This window comes from Pagrus major, chromosome 10 (genome assembly GCF_040436345.1).
Source record: "Pagrus major chromosome 10, Pma_NU_1.0".
Taxonomy (NCBI): domain Eukaryota; kingdom Metazoa; phylum Chordata; class Actinopteri; order Spariformes; family Sparidae; genus Pagrus; species Pagrus major.
The window spans coordinates 14211714-14223702 of record NC_133224.1 but is presented as its reverse complement, the minus strand read 5'-3'; the positions used below and the strand labels follow the sequence as shown (position 1 = coordinate 14223702).

The following is an 11989-nucleotide window of genomic DNA, read 5'->3' as shown; positions in this document are numbered from 1 at the left end:
AGTCCTGGCATAAAAAAGACTTGAATCAGAGGAGACCTGAATTGATTTGATCTGTCTTTTTAAACTATAGACTGCTTTAGTTTTTATGGTAACTTATGGGGTGGGGGGGCAGAGCTGTTGCTCAACATCATTGTTAGCTGGCACATAAAGCCAACAGAGAGCAGTGACCAAACACATACATGTGTACAGCAACTGTGAGAAAGGAGGTTAAAGCAGCTGAGCACCTTTGTACAGACTGCCAGCAGAGGGTGATAGAGGTCCTGTATTTGTTTTTTTATTTTTAATTTAAATATGCAGTTATTCTTGTGATCATTACCTCACATCAGAGCATGTCTTATATGTTCTGTTTATCTCTGATGCCAGAAAGAGATGGGGAAGACAGCTTGGTCTCTACCTCAGCTCCTTGTATACTTCTGCAGAGACATTGAATTGAGGAAGCAGATTAATCTTGTCAAATTTAACAATATTGTTAATTACACAGTAAATGACTCCTTCGGTAATTGTCCCTGTTCTTAGCTCTTTGAGCCTTTTTAGTGTTTTTGTATTGATTTTCCATTTTTCTCTAAGGAAAATTATCTTTGACCAGTGAGAGTAGAAACATAAAGAATGCAGATGCGTCCATAAAGGGCACGAGGGCTCACCGAATAACTGAATAAGAAAAGGATGTGATACAGTCCTCCACAGTCACCATATCTCAAATGAACACCCACAGTATGGTAGATTTCAGACAGTGCTCTCCACAACCACCATCAAAACACAGAATGAGAGGAGTGACAAGAATAATGAAGAATAATGAATAAAAAAAAGTTTTTTAAAAATGAGTAACAGGGTGTTGATGATGAGTTGAGGAGTGTCACAGTCTGAGGAGTGAAGCTGCTCTGTAGTCTGGTGGTACAGCAGCAGATACTTGTGTATCTGTTGTCAGATGGCAGCAGGGTGAACAGACTGTGGCTGGGTGGCTGTTGTCTTTTAGTATCTTTGGGCTCTGTGCAGACATCTCACCTCACTGATGTCACTGATGCTCTGCAGATGGTACCAGTGATGTTCTGGAGGTTCTAATCACCCGCTGTAGAGCCTTCCTGTCCTGGACCTCAGACCTGCTCCTCCTGCCCCTCCCACATCCATATGATTGACAGTTGTCCATCATAGTCACCCCCTCCTCCCCTCCCGTCTGTCATATTAAAGCCCTGTTCCCCCCTTTGTGGTCTCAGTTTCTCCACCTGATCCCCAGTTCCTCACACACTGGGATGGACTGCAGTACTTACGGTAAGACAACTATTAACAACTATCCATCTGTGTTTCATCTCACTCTTCAGTCAGCGTCAGGATGCTTCACATTGTGTCAGACATGTCTTGTTTGGTCCAATCTGGTCATTTTCTGGTATGTATTAAACTTGACAGATGGTTTATGGGATGTTATGGCAACAGTTTACTTTAACCATGTATATGAACCCTAAACACTTCATGAATGGTTAATGACACTCTTTAACTTGTCAGCAACAGGCATTGATTCATACATAGCTCTAATCATATTTAGTGATATGCAGTTACACAAATGAATCCATACATTGTGTTATTAACCTTTGATTGCCTGTTTTAACAATGTCTTTCAATGGACTTTGGCTGAGTTATAGATACTGTGAGAGTGAGTGGGAACGTTAAAGGGTAATTCCAGCATTTTTGATGTTATTTAAAATACAATTTTTCTTTATCTATTCTTAATATTTTGTGGTGTAAATAGTTAAAGCTGTAAAAAGTTTTGGATTTGGTCCAGTGGATGGCTTCAACTGGCAGCCGGAAAACAGGCTGCAATGCCTGCAAAAATTATTGTTAGGGGCATCTCCCATCATCCACCGAAAGTGCTTGTTTTTGCCATTGACAGCCTCAGCCATCATCGGTAAATGGTACATTTATAATTAATTCAAATTTAGTTAAGGGTGTTATGTGACCATTAACAACAATGAAATGTTTTATAAACCATTTATTAAACAATTGTAATGGTTTATAAACATCATATACAACTTTACAACAAACAGTTTCTTAATAAATGGTTTATAAAGCATTTCATTGTTTGTTAACATTAAGATAACTATAAATTAAAGTTTAATCAACAATACATTTACGATTAATGATGGTTATTATAAAGAGTAACCTCAGACTGTTATTCTAAGTTTCTGACAACATTAAAGAAGGATTCCTACAGAGACAGACCTTTTTGCTGATAAGTAAGATCCTTTTTGTTTAATCACAAACAGCTGGTATATCGCTATATTCAAAAGCAACAAAAGTAAATTGACCTCTTGTGAGACTGACTGGTCTACTGGTGCCTTGATCACTTAGTTTGTTTGCATCATTGTGTGACTTAAGACTGGAGCTACCCTTTATATCACTTTGTGTGAAGGCTTTCATGCATTATGGTAACTCATAAACTGTGCATGTCATAAAATGATTGTATGATTAGTTGATCAGTGTATGGTGCAATTGTGACCGTTTGAACTATGGAGTTTGTACCGTTTACTGGTGCTGTGTTCTAAATACAATAAGACAGAACGGGCCTCCATCCATTTTAATGTGTTATACAATTCATAATAACTCATAAACTGCTTATGTCATCATCCTGAGCCAGGTGATCAGTGAAGATTTGAAAATAATCTATGAATAAATCATGCAAATACAAATACAACGTATATCAGGAGATTTATTTCAAACCTTAAAGGAACAGTTCACCCAAACATGTAAAATCCAGTCATCAACTCCTCCCTCCATGCTGATGGAAAGTCAGGTGAAGTTTGGTAGTCCACAAAACATTTCTGGAGCTTCACAGCAAAACAGCGTTACAGCATTCTCCTACAGTTACATGTGAAAAAAAAATTCACAGAAGAATAGCAATAAGAACGTAAGACAACATGAGTGTGACTGCTGCTGCAATCACACAGATACATCACATTTATACTTCATATTTCATATTATGTAAAACATGAAGACATGTTTCATATGATTTCAGCTGGGAATTAGAAACCCTTTATTACTAGTTTATACAATGTTTATAAATGTTAAATGGGGGGTTGAAATAAAGCAGTTTCACAGTGTAGGTACAGATATATTTCTTTGATTAGATTATAATGAAAATATAATGGATAAATATGCAACTTCTTATAATTAGTGCATGGTGTGACAATGAAATTAACCTTCACACAAGGGTCCTCATGTTTTCTTGTTGTCTCAGAGCTGGACACCCTGGAGGTCCCTCCTCTCACCCCCACCAGTAAGGAGGTCCTCAGCCAGGCAGTGAGGGCCAGTTTTGCTGGATTTGCTCAGGAAAGACTGAACCATCATTTCCCACAGGGTACAGCCTGAACAACACATACAACGCATCATTCATCAACATGAGACTGAAAGCTTCTATAGGGGGAGGTGGGGAGGTTGTTTGGTGCATTCAATGTTAATTCATTTTCTCGTTTGTCCAGATCCGACCTTGTGGTCTGAGTGGGAGGTGAACTACTGGCTGGACTGGTGTCAGGCCGAGTTCGGTCTCCACGGCCTGGGTTCAGACCTGAGAGGCCTGCAGGGAGGAGAGCTGTGTGGCCTGGACAGAGAGGCTTTCCTGGGCCTCATGTCCGACCGTACTGCAGGAGAGATCCTGTGGGAGCATCTGGAGGACATGAGGAGAGGTAACAACAGATTCTTCCAAGCTCACAGTTTTGCTTGAAATGTGCCTTGCAAGTTGTTGCTCATCAACGTCTAATTGAGGCACTAGAAATTGAAGTTGCCATATTCAGAGTCAGTTGAAAAAAAGACAACATACTTGCAGAATTAGTCAGAAGAGTGTACCATGTGCATTTAAACATTTAAACAACACTTTCTTAACTTTCTTAACTCTTGAGTCGTGACCACACATACTGTCACAGGAGACTCAATATAATTTAAATTTGTATACACAGTACAATCCATAGAGCTCTTTTTGTGGTTTTGAACTTATGTCTTTGTAATCTGGGGGCTTAATGTTTTGGGGAAACCCTGTCTAAAGGCCCAAACCATGAAAAATATGGACACGTGTTATTGATGAATATGAATCATTTAAAATAATAAATTTGGGCTCCAATCCAAATTACACCAATTAGGTTGTGCTGAACCCTTTCATGCATGGTGTACGCTACAGTGGACAGATATTTGGATGCCATTTGTTTTGAGATATGGCATCATAAATGCAAAATGACAGAGAGGAGAGGAGATACAACAAGTACCTCTGGAATAACTGTCAAATCCTCTTATTCTCACAAAACCAGACAGGGGGAAAAAAAGGGAAAAAATGTAGCTAAATAAGATGTTGTTAATACTTTTTTCTCCCAGATTTTAATAGTATATTTCTTGCACATTCTTTTCTGTGGCTGAACATTTTAATCTGGATCAAAGTATTTCAATCACCTCATTTAGTTGAGAAATGTTCTTTTTATCTGTCTGGTTTTCTGAGAAAAAAGGACTGGGTCACTTTTTATATAGCTGATGCATGGTGTCCACTGCAGTGGACATTTACATAACTCCGCAAAACAAACCAAAAAAAAAAATAAATGCGGTTATTGGCGTGATTTTTCACTTGTTTAAAAGTAAAATCAAAATCAAAAATAAATATGACTTTGGGATTGAATAATTAACTGCATGAAAGGGTTAAATAATATGTACACATTTAAATGACTGTACATTACCATAAGCACAAATAGGCAGTTCAGTAAATCTGCTGATGTGCCTAGCAAGAAGTTGAGGATGCAACATTTTTAAAAACTCATTCCTTTCCTATTCTTTGTTTGGCAAAACTCAAAATATGATGTATATTACATTATACTGTATCCTGGTCATCTATTCCAATCATTTGGCTTCATCCTGCATATTCAGTATGTGTAGGTATGCAGTGTATCTACAGTAGGTACATACATATGTACACGTGTGTATACAGGTGAATACATTCTCTGACATGTGTTCTTTATTATATTTCTGTCATGGAATAATAACACTACTCCATCCTAACATCTTGTTATTTCAATTTGGTTCTCCAGAGAATGAATATGACTGCACTTCTTCATTATCAACATGTACAGTATCGCCCTACTGCCAGCTTCAACTCATCAAAGGTAAAAATGAAGTAATGAGTCTCCTCCAGCCTTTGGCTCTGTCAGTACCATAATATGATCACTATACTTGTTACAATATTATGTTGAATAGATTTATGTTTTGCTTGTCTGTGTTTCCTCAGAGAACTACTCAGACTATGTTCAGGAGCATTCAGACAGACAGAGTTATCATGTTCAGTATCATCCCACTGAGAGGCTGACAGACCTTCATCCTCTGGACCCTGTGACTATACAGCATCAAGACTACTACCTGATCAAAACAGAAGATCCCAGCAGGAATATGACCACAGCTGCTCTGCTGCAGGAAACAGGAGGAGTTGGAGGTGAAAACGTTATGCATGCCAACATTATTTATGGTGCAAAAAACCCAAACCTATAGTCCCTATGTATTAATGTGACAAACCTACAGTATATTTTCTCATCAACTGTGCAGCGTTCCTATGCTTTTAGTCTCTTTTAGCTTATTGTTTTGGTTTTATGGCCCGCACATTCCTCTGTCACAGTCTCATTAGTACAGGCATCTGTTTTCAGTCAGAAACTCTGATAAACCCACTGTACACTATCTGCTTAGCACTAAACAGCAGACAGACAATGTTAGCATGTTAGCAGTGTTAGCAGCTCAAGAACCAAATAGCCCCCTCAGGACTTGTGGGAAACCAAAACAGAGCTCTAAGGAGAGTCATAATTGGATGAACATTCACCAGGTGGGACACTAACACTGACACATTAGCCACAAGAAGAGTTTAACCAACTTGTTTGAAATAGGATATGTCACTTTACAGAACTGCAGATAAATACTGAACATTAGATAAAACATACATAACTTAACAACATAAGTAAATGAGCACTCTGTAGTTCAGGTGAAGACATGTTAATGAGAAGAGAAAGATCTTCATTGGCTGCTGCATTGATTTTTTTCTGCCTAAACAAACTAAATAAACAAACTCTCTTTGTTTTCATGACTGAATAAACAAACTGACCTTAAAGGACAACACAGTTTATACTGTTTTACTTTGTTTATATGTGGCGGACCCTGCCACCTTTCTAGCTTCAAACAATGTTCTGGGACCTTATTTTCCTCTGAGAACAGCTTGTTTATTCACTTATGGAAAAAGGTTTGTATTATTACTCCATTAATATTTTAAATATTCAAATTCTGAGCTTGAATTTCATCTCCAAAACTACATAGTGACCCTTTAAACAGGCTATATGGACCTCCTGTACAGTGCTTGAAGCTGGTTGTTAGTTCATTTTAGCGGACTCCATTTCTAAACTAACGTTAGCTGCTGTTGCTCTCTGTCAGCGGAGCAGAGAGAGGCACTGAGAACGTACATAAAGTCACATCCTCTGGCCTGTCACAGCTAATCTGACCTGAGTCCTTCACAAACAAATCCACAGTCCAGCAGCTTTAAACAGCTTCAACACATCGTCCACAGGCTTCCATAGGCAACCAAAAGAGACGTCACATTACAATCTGCTCACTTATGACCAATAAATGAGTGATTATGAACAAATTGTTACATAGAGCCCCTTTAAAGAATGCATGTACCTGTATAGGAACATGTACATATGTATGCATCTAGATAATTATATAATGGATAATCAATATCCATATAAGCAAAAACACCCTTAGTTAAATGAATGGAAGAGCTAACTAGACCAGGATACTTCAAAAACAGATCCCAAGTGTGGTTTCCTGAGAGCCCTCAGTCCTTACTCAGCTGTCCCTGTCCTGTGTTTCTACGGTTCTGCACTTGTAGAGACGGACTCAGAAGTGGAGATTGTTCACAGTGACGACTCTGACATTGTGGGCTCTCTGTCGTGGACTGCTCCACTCCAGGACACGGAGCCAGTGATGGAGGAGACTATGTCTGAAGATGTCTTCACTTTAACACAACCACACAGGAGCTTCAAAGAATATGTAGGCAACAAAACAGATCTGGGCAGAGCCGTGATACCAGCAGCTATCCTCGCTGGTTACACTGGTGAGTGGTTGGAGGAGGTAATGGATAAAGCTTTTATGTCTCAGTTGTTAATTTGTGCTGCAGATCTTCAAGGTACCTTCCCAATATGTTTCAATAGGAAGTGGTCCCATCCAGCTGTGGCAGTTTCTACTGGAGCTTCTCACAGACCACAGCTGTCAGTCATGTATAAGCTGGACAGGAGATGGGTGGGAGTTTAAGCTGACAGACCCTGATGAGGTACGTAATACTTGTGTGTTTGAGTAATACAGGAGGTGAACACTCCTACAATTGGTGAAACACATTTGTTTTCTGTTGTATTTACAGTTTGAGAAGATCAAGATATGGTTCAGATTGATCTAGACTATCCCTGTGTTCCATTACCCATACTACCATACTATTTAGTGTGCCAGAAAAGGATTTAGTGCGTCGTGTGTTGTGTGAATATAAACTAAACAGAGAGAGCACAAACATTTAACAGCTGACTGACACAATGACAGATGAAAGCAAGTGCATTCCTTTATTATGTACTACAAAATTACACACTAGGGCGCACTGTCATGACAAAGTAGTATGTCCCACTTGTATACATACTGTATGGAACAGTATGTACTTTGTAAGGGCAGCTGCAGTACGTACTAAAAGTAAAAAGATAAAGTATGCAGTCTGTAAAAAGAATTTGTAAAAAAAAAAAAAGAAAAAAAAAGTTCACAGCAACTTTCTACATTTACTCGAGTAATATACTTAAATACTATTTTCAGGTACTTGTGATTTACTCAAGTATTTCCAGGTTCTGCTTTGTACTTCCACTCCACGACATTTTATATAATATTATATTGTACTTTTTACTACATTTATTTGATTACTTTAGGTACTTTTCAGATTACATGCTGCATCAGAGCTTAAGTATAGCACGCTATCCGATAGTCAGTCAACCCATAGTATACAAATGTGTAGATATACTGTACGTATCATTTTGTTTTACTTGTACTTTTGATACTTCAGTACATTTACTGTCAGATACTTAAAAACTTTTACTCAAGTACTATTCGTATGGGCGACTTTCACTTTAGCTGAGTAACATTTTAACACAATATATTTACTCATGTATGAGCTCTGGTTACTTTCTACAACACTCCTAGTTTACAGTTTATAAAAGGAAGGTTCACTCCAAAATCACTTTCCAGAAATCATGATCACAAACCTTGAGCAGTTTCATGTACAGTATAGGACCTATTTCCTGTCTGTGAAATATGCATCTACTCATGGATGAGAGGCTAGCTAACCATGCTAACTAGCCATTAATGTTTACATCCTGTGCTGTCACAAGTATGAACCTCTCGTTCATGAGTAAATGCTCACTTCCTTCTGTGTGTTAGTAAATTTGTGCACGTGTAGTTCCGTAGAAAGAAAATAGTTCCTACACGAAACTGCTCACAACACGCTCTGTGGATTATCATCAGTAACCAGGTCGTGATTTCTGTTCTGAGCTTTTCAAGTGTATTTTTTGGCGCTTTGGGCACCACAGGCCGAGTGCCATCTAGTTCCATTCTATCAGAGAGAAGGCAGATATCACCAAAACACAGCAAGTCACACCCAAACATTTATATATATACTGTATTATGAAGTTCAAAGGCCGAATGCTATTGACCTCTGAAGTTAAGATGTAGCACTGTCTGCAGGTGGCCCTGCTGTGGGGTCGGAGGAAGAACAAACCCAAGATGAACTATGAGAAGCTGAGTCGTGGATTACGATACTACTACGACAAGAACATCATCCGCAAGACGGCCGGCAAACGCTACGTCTACCGCTTTGTCTGCAACCTGCAAGGCCTGCTGGGATACGAGCCTGGGGAGCTGCACGCCATGTTGGACATCAGAAACAAGAGTCACTAATGACCTCAACAAACACTGGCAGGAGCAAAACCACACTTGTTATATTGGATCCATCAGTTTATATCTGTATGTGTGTGCACATGTGAGAGGATGCTGAGGTTCTCTGCTAATAGAAGTTCTGAGCCTTAACATGTGAAATGTAGCACTTTATCTTGACTGTTGTGACTGTCAACAATAAAGCTCACAGCAAAGTCAATAATGTCATTTAATCCTCCTAATTTGAAAAGAAAATGTATTGATTACCTGTAGGATTTAACAATAGGCTACATTATGTTTTAATCCATGAAATGTAAAATGAAAATTCAGTCATCATCTCCTCCCTCCATGCTGATGGAAAGTCAGATGAAGTTTCATAGTTCACAAAACATTTTTGGAGCTTCACAGCAAACCAGCATTGCAGCATTCTCCTAAACAACTGAAGAAACTAGAGACTTAAATACGGCAAAATAAAACGGCTCCAAACAGCTTGTCCGGGGTAATCCCAGTCTCTGGAAGCCAAACTTGTCTCTAGAAGACGTTATTTATGCCCTGGATGTGTGGTCAAGGTCAACGTTGTTTAGGAGAATGCTGCAATGCTGTTTTGCTGTGAAGCTCCAGAAATGTTTTGTGGACTACGAAACTTAATCTCACTTTCCATCAGGATGGGGACACCAGTGTTGGGTAGTTACTTTCGAAAGTAACTCTACACTCTTTACATTACAGTGTTACCAACTGAGAAAAGTAACTCATTAGAGTTAGACCCTAAAGCAATTCCCTGCGCATATTGCTGCTTACATATATTGTCCTCAGGATGCAAGTCTTTCTTCAAAAAGGGCACTACAAAGTTTTGTAGAAGAAATTCAAAATAAGAATTTGAATATTTACAATATTAATGAGGTAATAATACAAACTTTTTTCCCATAAGTGAATAACCAAGCTGTTCTCAGAGGAAAATAAGGTCCCAGAACCCTGTTTGAAGCTAGAAAGGTGGCAGGGTCCGCCACATATAAACAAAGTAAAACAGTATAAATTGTGTTGTCCTTTAATGTCAGTTTGTTTATTCAGTTAATTCAGTCATGAAAACAAAGAGAGTTTGATTATTTAGTTTGTTTAGGCTGAAAAACAATCAGCCAATAACATTTCTTCACCTAAACTACAGAGTGCTCCTTTAAATGTAGGGATCACAAAAAATAAAACTGCATAAGCATTATTATATATTTCTTAATGCACGTGGGCAAATTCGAACCTTGTGGCGCAGCCCCGGGCCCCACTTGTGAGTGCTGGTCTAGACTCAGGTGGTGACAACAAAAAGCCTGAGAGAGTCCCTGCCAGGAGGTGTCTCAACACAGATCAGCTGGTGGCTGGACTAATGGAACCTGATTGATGTATTCGCTCTTGCTCAATCATCTCCTTCTGCCTTTCACTTCACTACAGATGAAAGGTAGGCTGTGTGTGGGTGACTGGAATAGTCAGCCCCTGCAGAGAAACAATGTGCTCTAATTTAAAATCTCCGATATCACACAGACTTCATTGATTTATTGCCTTCTAATTCCTAATACAACAGGAGATTCATCTCTGCTCCTGTGGATTTAAGAATGGCTCCTGTCAGGCTGACCCGGTTTTCTCTGCACAGCTGGTTTATAATACGTGCTACTGTATGTGAAAAGTATACACAAGCATCAAAGAAGTGTGTTTATTGAGATTCTGCTGAGATGAAACAATTGTGGAAAGTTTCATGGCAGAGTATTGATTATCTACGAGAGTCATCCACCCTGAAAAAAGTCTGAATACAGCTCCACACATGGCGTACTGTCACAAAACTGAGGAGACCTTCAGTTGGAGAGCAGATGAAACAAAGTGATACTTAAAATCTACCTTTTTACTACGTGACAGTGTAAAAAGTTTATAGTAGTTTCTGCACAGCTCATGATTTACAGTGGTACAGTCAGGGTCTTCAGCCTCTATCAAACCATATGGCCAAAGCACAGGTTTCACTTGAATCTAAAGCCAAACAATAAAATATCTAATCTAATAATTGATTTCCATGATTCTGTTTTGTCTTCTTTTGTTACTTCTGTTACTACACTGGTATTAATGACAAGATCAGTGTCATATTTTCCAAAGCTGAAAAGAGAGAAGCTGTGTCCTGCCCAGTGAATAGATTCATTCCCAACAACACTCTGCAACAAAGACACACACTCTCCCCCATGTCGGCTCCTCCATTAGTGGGCCTTGGTAGGGTAAGTGGTGGAAGTAATCCTCACACACTTGATGCTCTCGCTCTGTTTCTGTCTCCTGTTCAATCGGGCATCAAATCAAATCATTACTCAACCTTTTCTTAACACAAGCAGATTCTTATTTTCACGCTATAAATCTAAGGATGTAAATGAGATGTTGAAACCTGAAACCTGTTTTCTCCAGCAGCAGATTTTTGTCAAAAACATCATCCCTCTGGTTTCATCACTGACTCCAGATCAAGGGTTCAATTCAGTTCCTACACAACAGACCACTGTTATAACACAGACAGTCATGATCTCTTCATACACACCCAAGTTCCACACTTCTTTACTGAGCAAACTAAATGTGGTTGAAACGTCCTGAATGAATCTGACAAGCCAGTGGACCCTGTCTCAAAATGTTCTTGTCAAAAGAAGATAATTGATCAATTAAAAAAAGAAAACACTGACTGTGGATTGTTAACAATGAGAAGAGGAAGATCCCACTGAAAGATTTCCACTTTCATAGTCCAGTTAGTTGAAACACAGGTTTATTAATACTTTAGTCACAAATCCAAATCGAATGGATTTCAGCTGGTAAACACTCAGAGCACAGTAAACACACTCATGCTCAGCTGCACGCCTAATGCTCTGTGAAATGTACATGTCATGAAACATGGAGAGGAATTATTGATTCTGTCTAACCCACCCAACACACACACACACACGCACGCACGCACGCACGCACGCGCGCGCACACACACACACACACACACTATACACAAGTCCCCAATAAGTAATAAAACCTTTTG

The 11989-nt window shown here is 39.1% G+C and overlaps 1 protein-coding gene across 1 annotated transcript; it reads left to right on the top strand.

The window, feature by feature from the left end:
• The first annotated feature begins 2906 nt into the window (after positions 1-2906).
• Positions 2907-8982, top strand: LOC141003333 (protein C-ets-1-like). Its single transcript, XM_073474656.1, has 8 exons — positions 2907-2910; positions 3227-3346; positions 3468-3671; positions 5052-5126; positions 5249-5442; positions 6889-7111; positions 7209-7327; positions 8770-8982. Exons 1-8 carry the CDS (start codon positions 2907-2909, stop codon positions 8980-8982), a joined length of 1152 nt encoding a protein of 383 aa, XP_073330757.1.
• The last annotated feature ends 3007 nt before the right edge of the window (positions 8983-11989 follow it).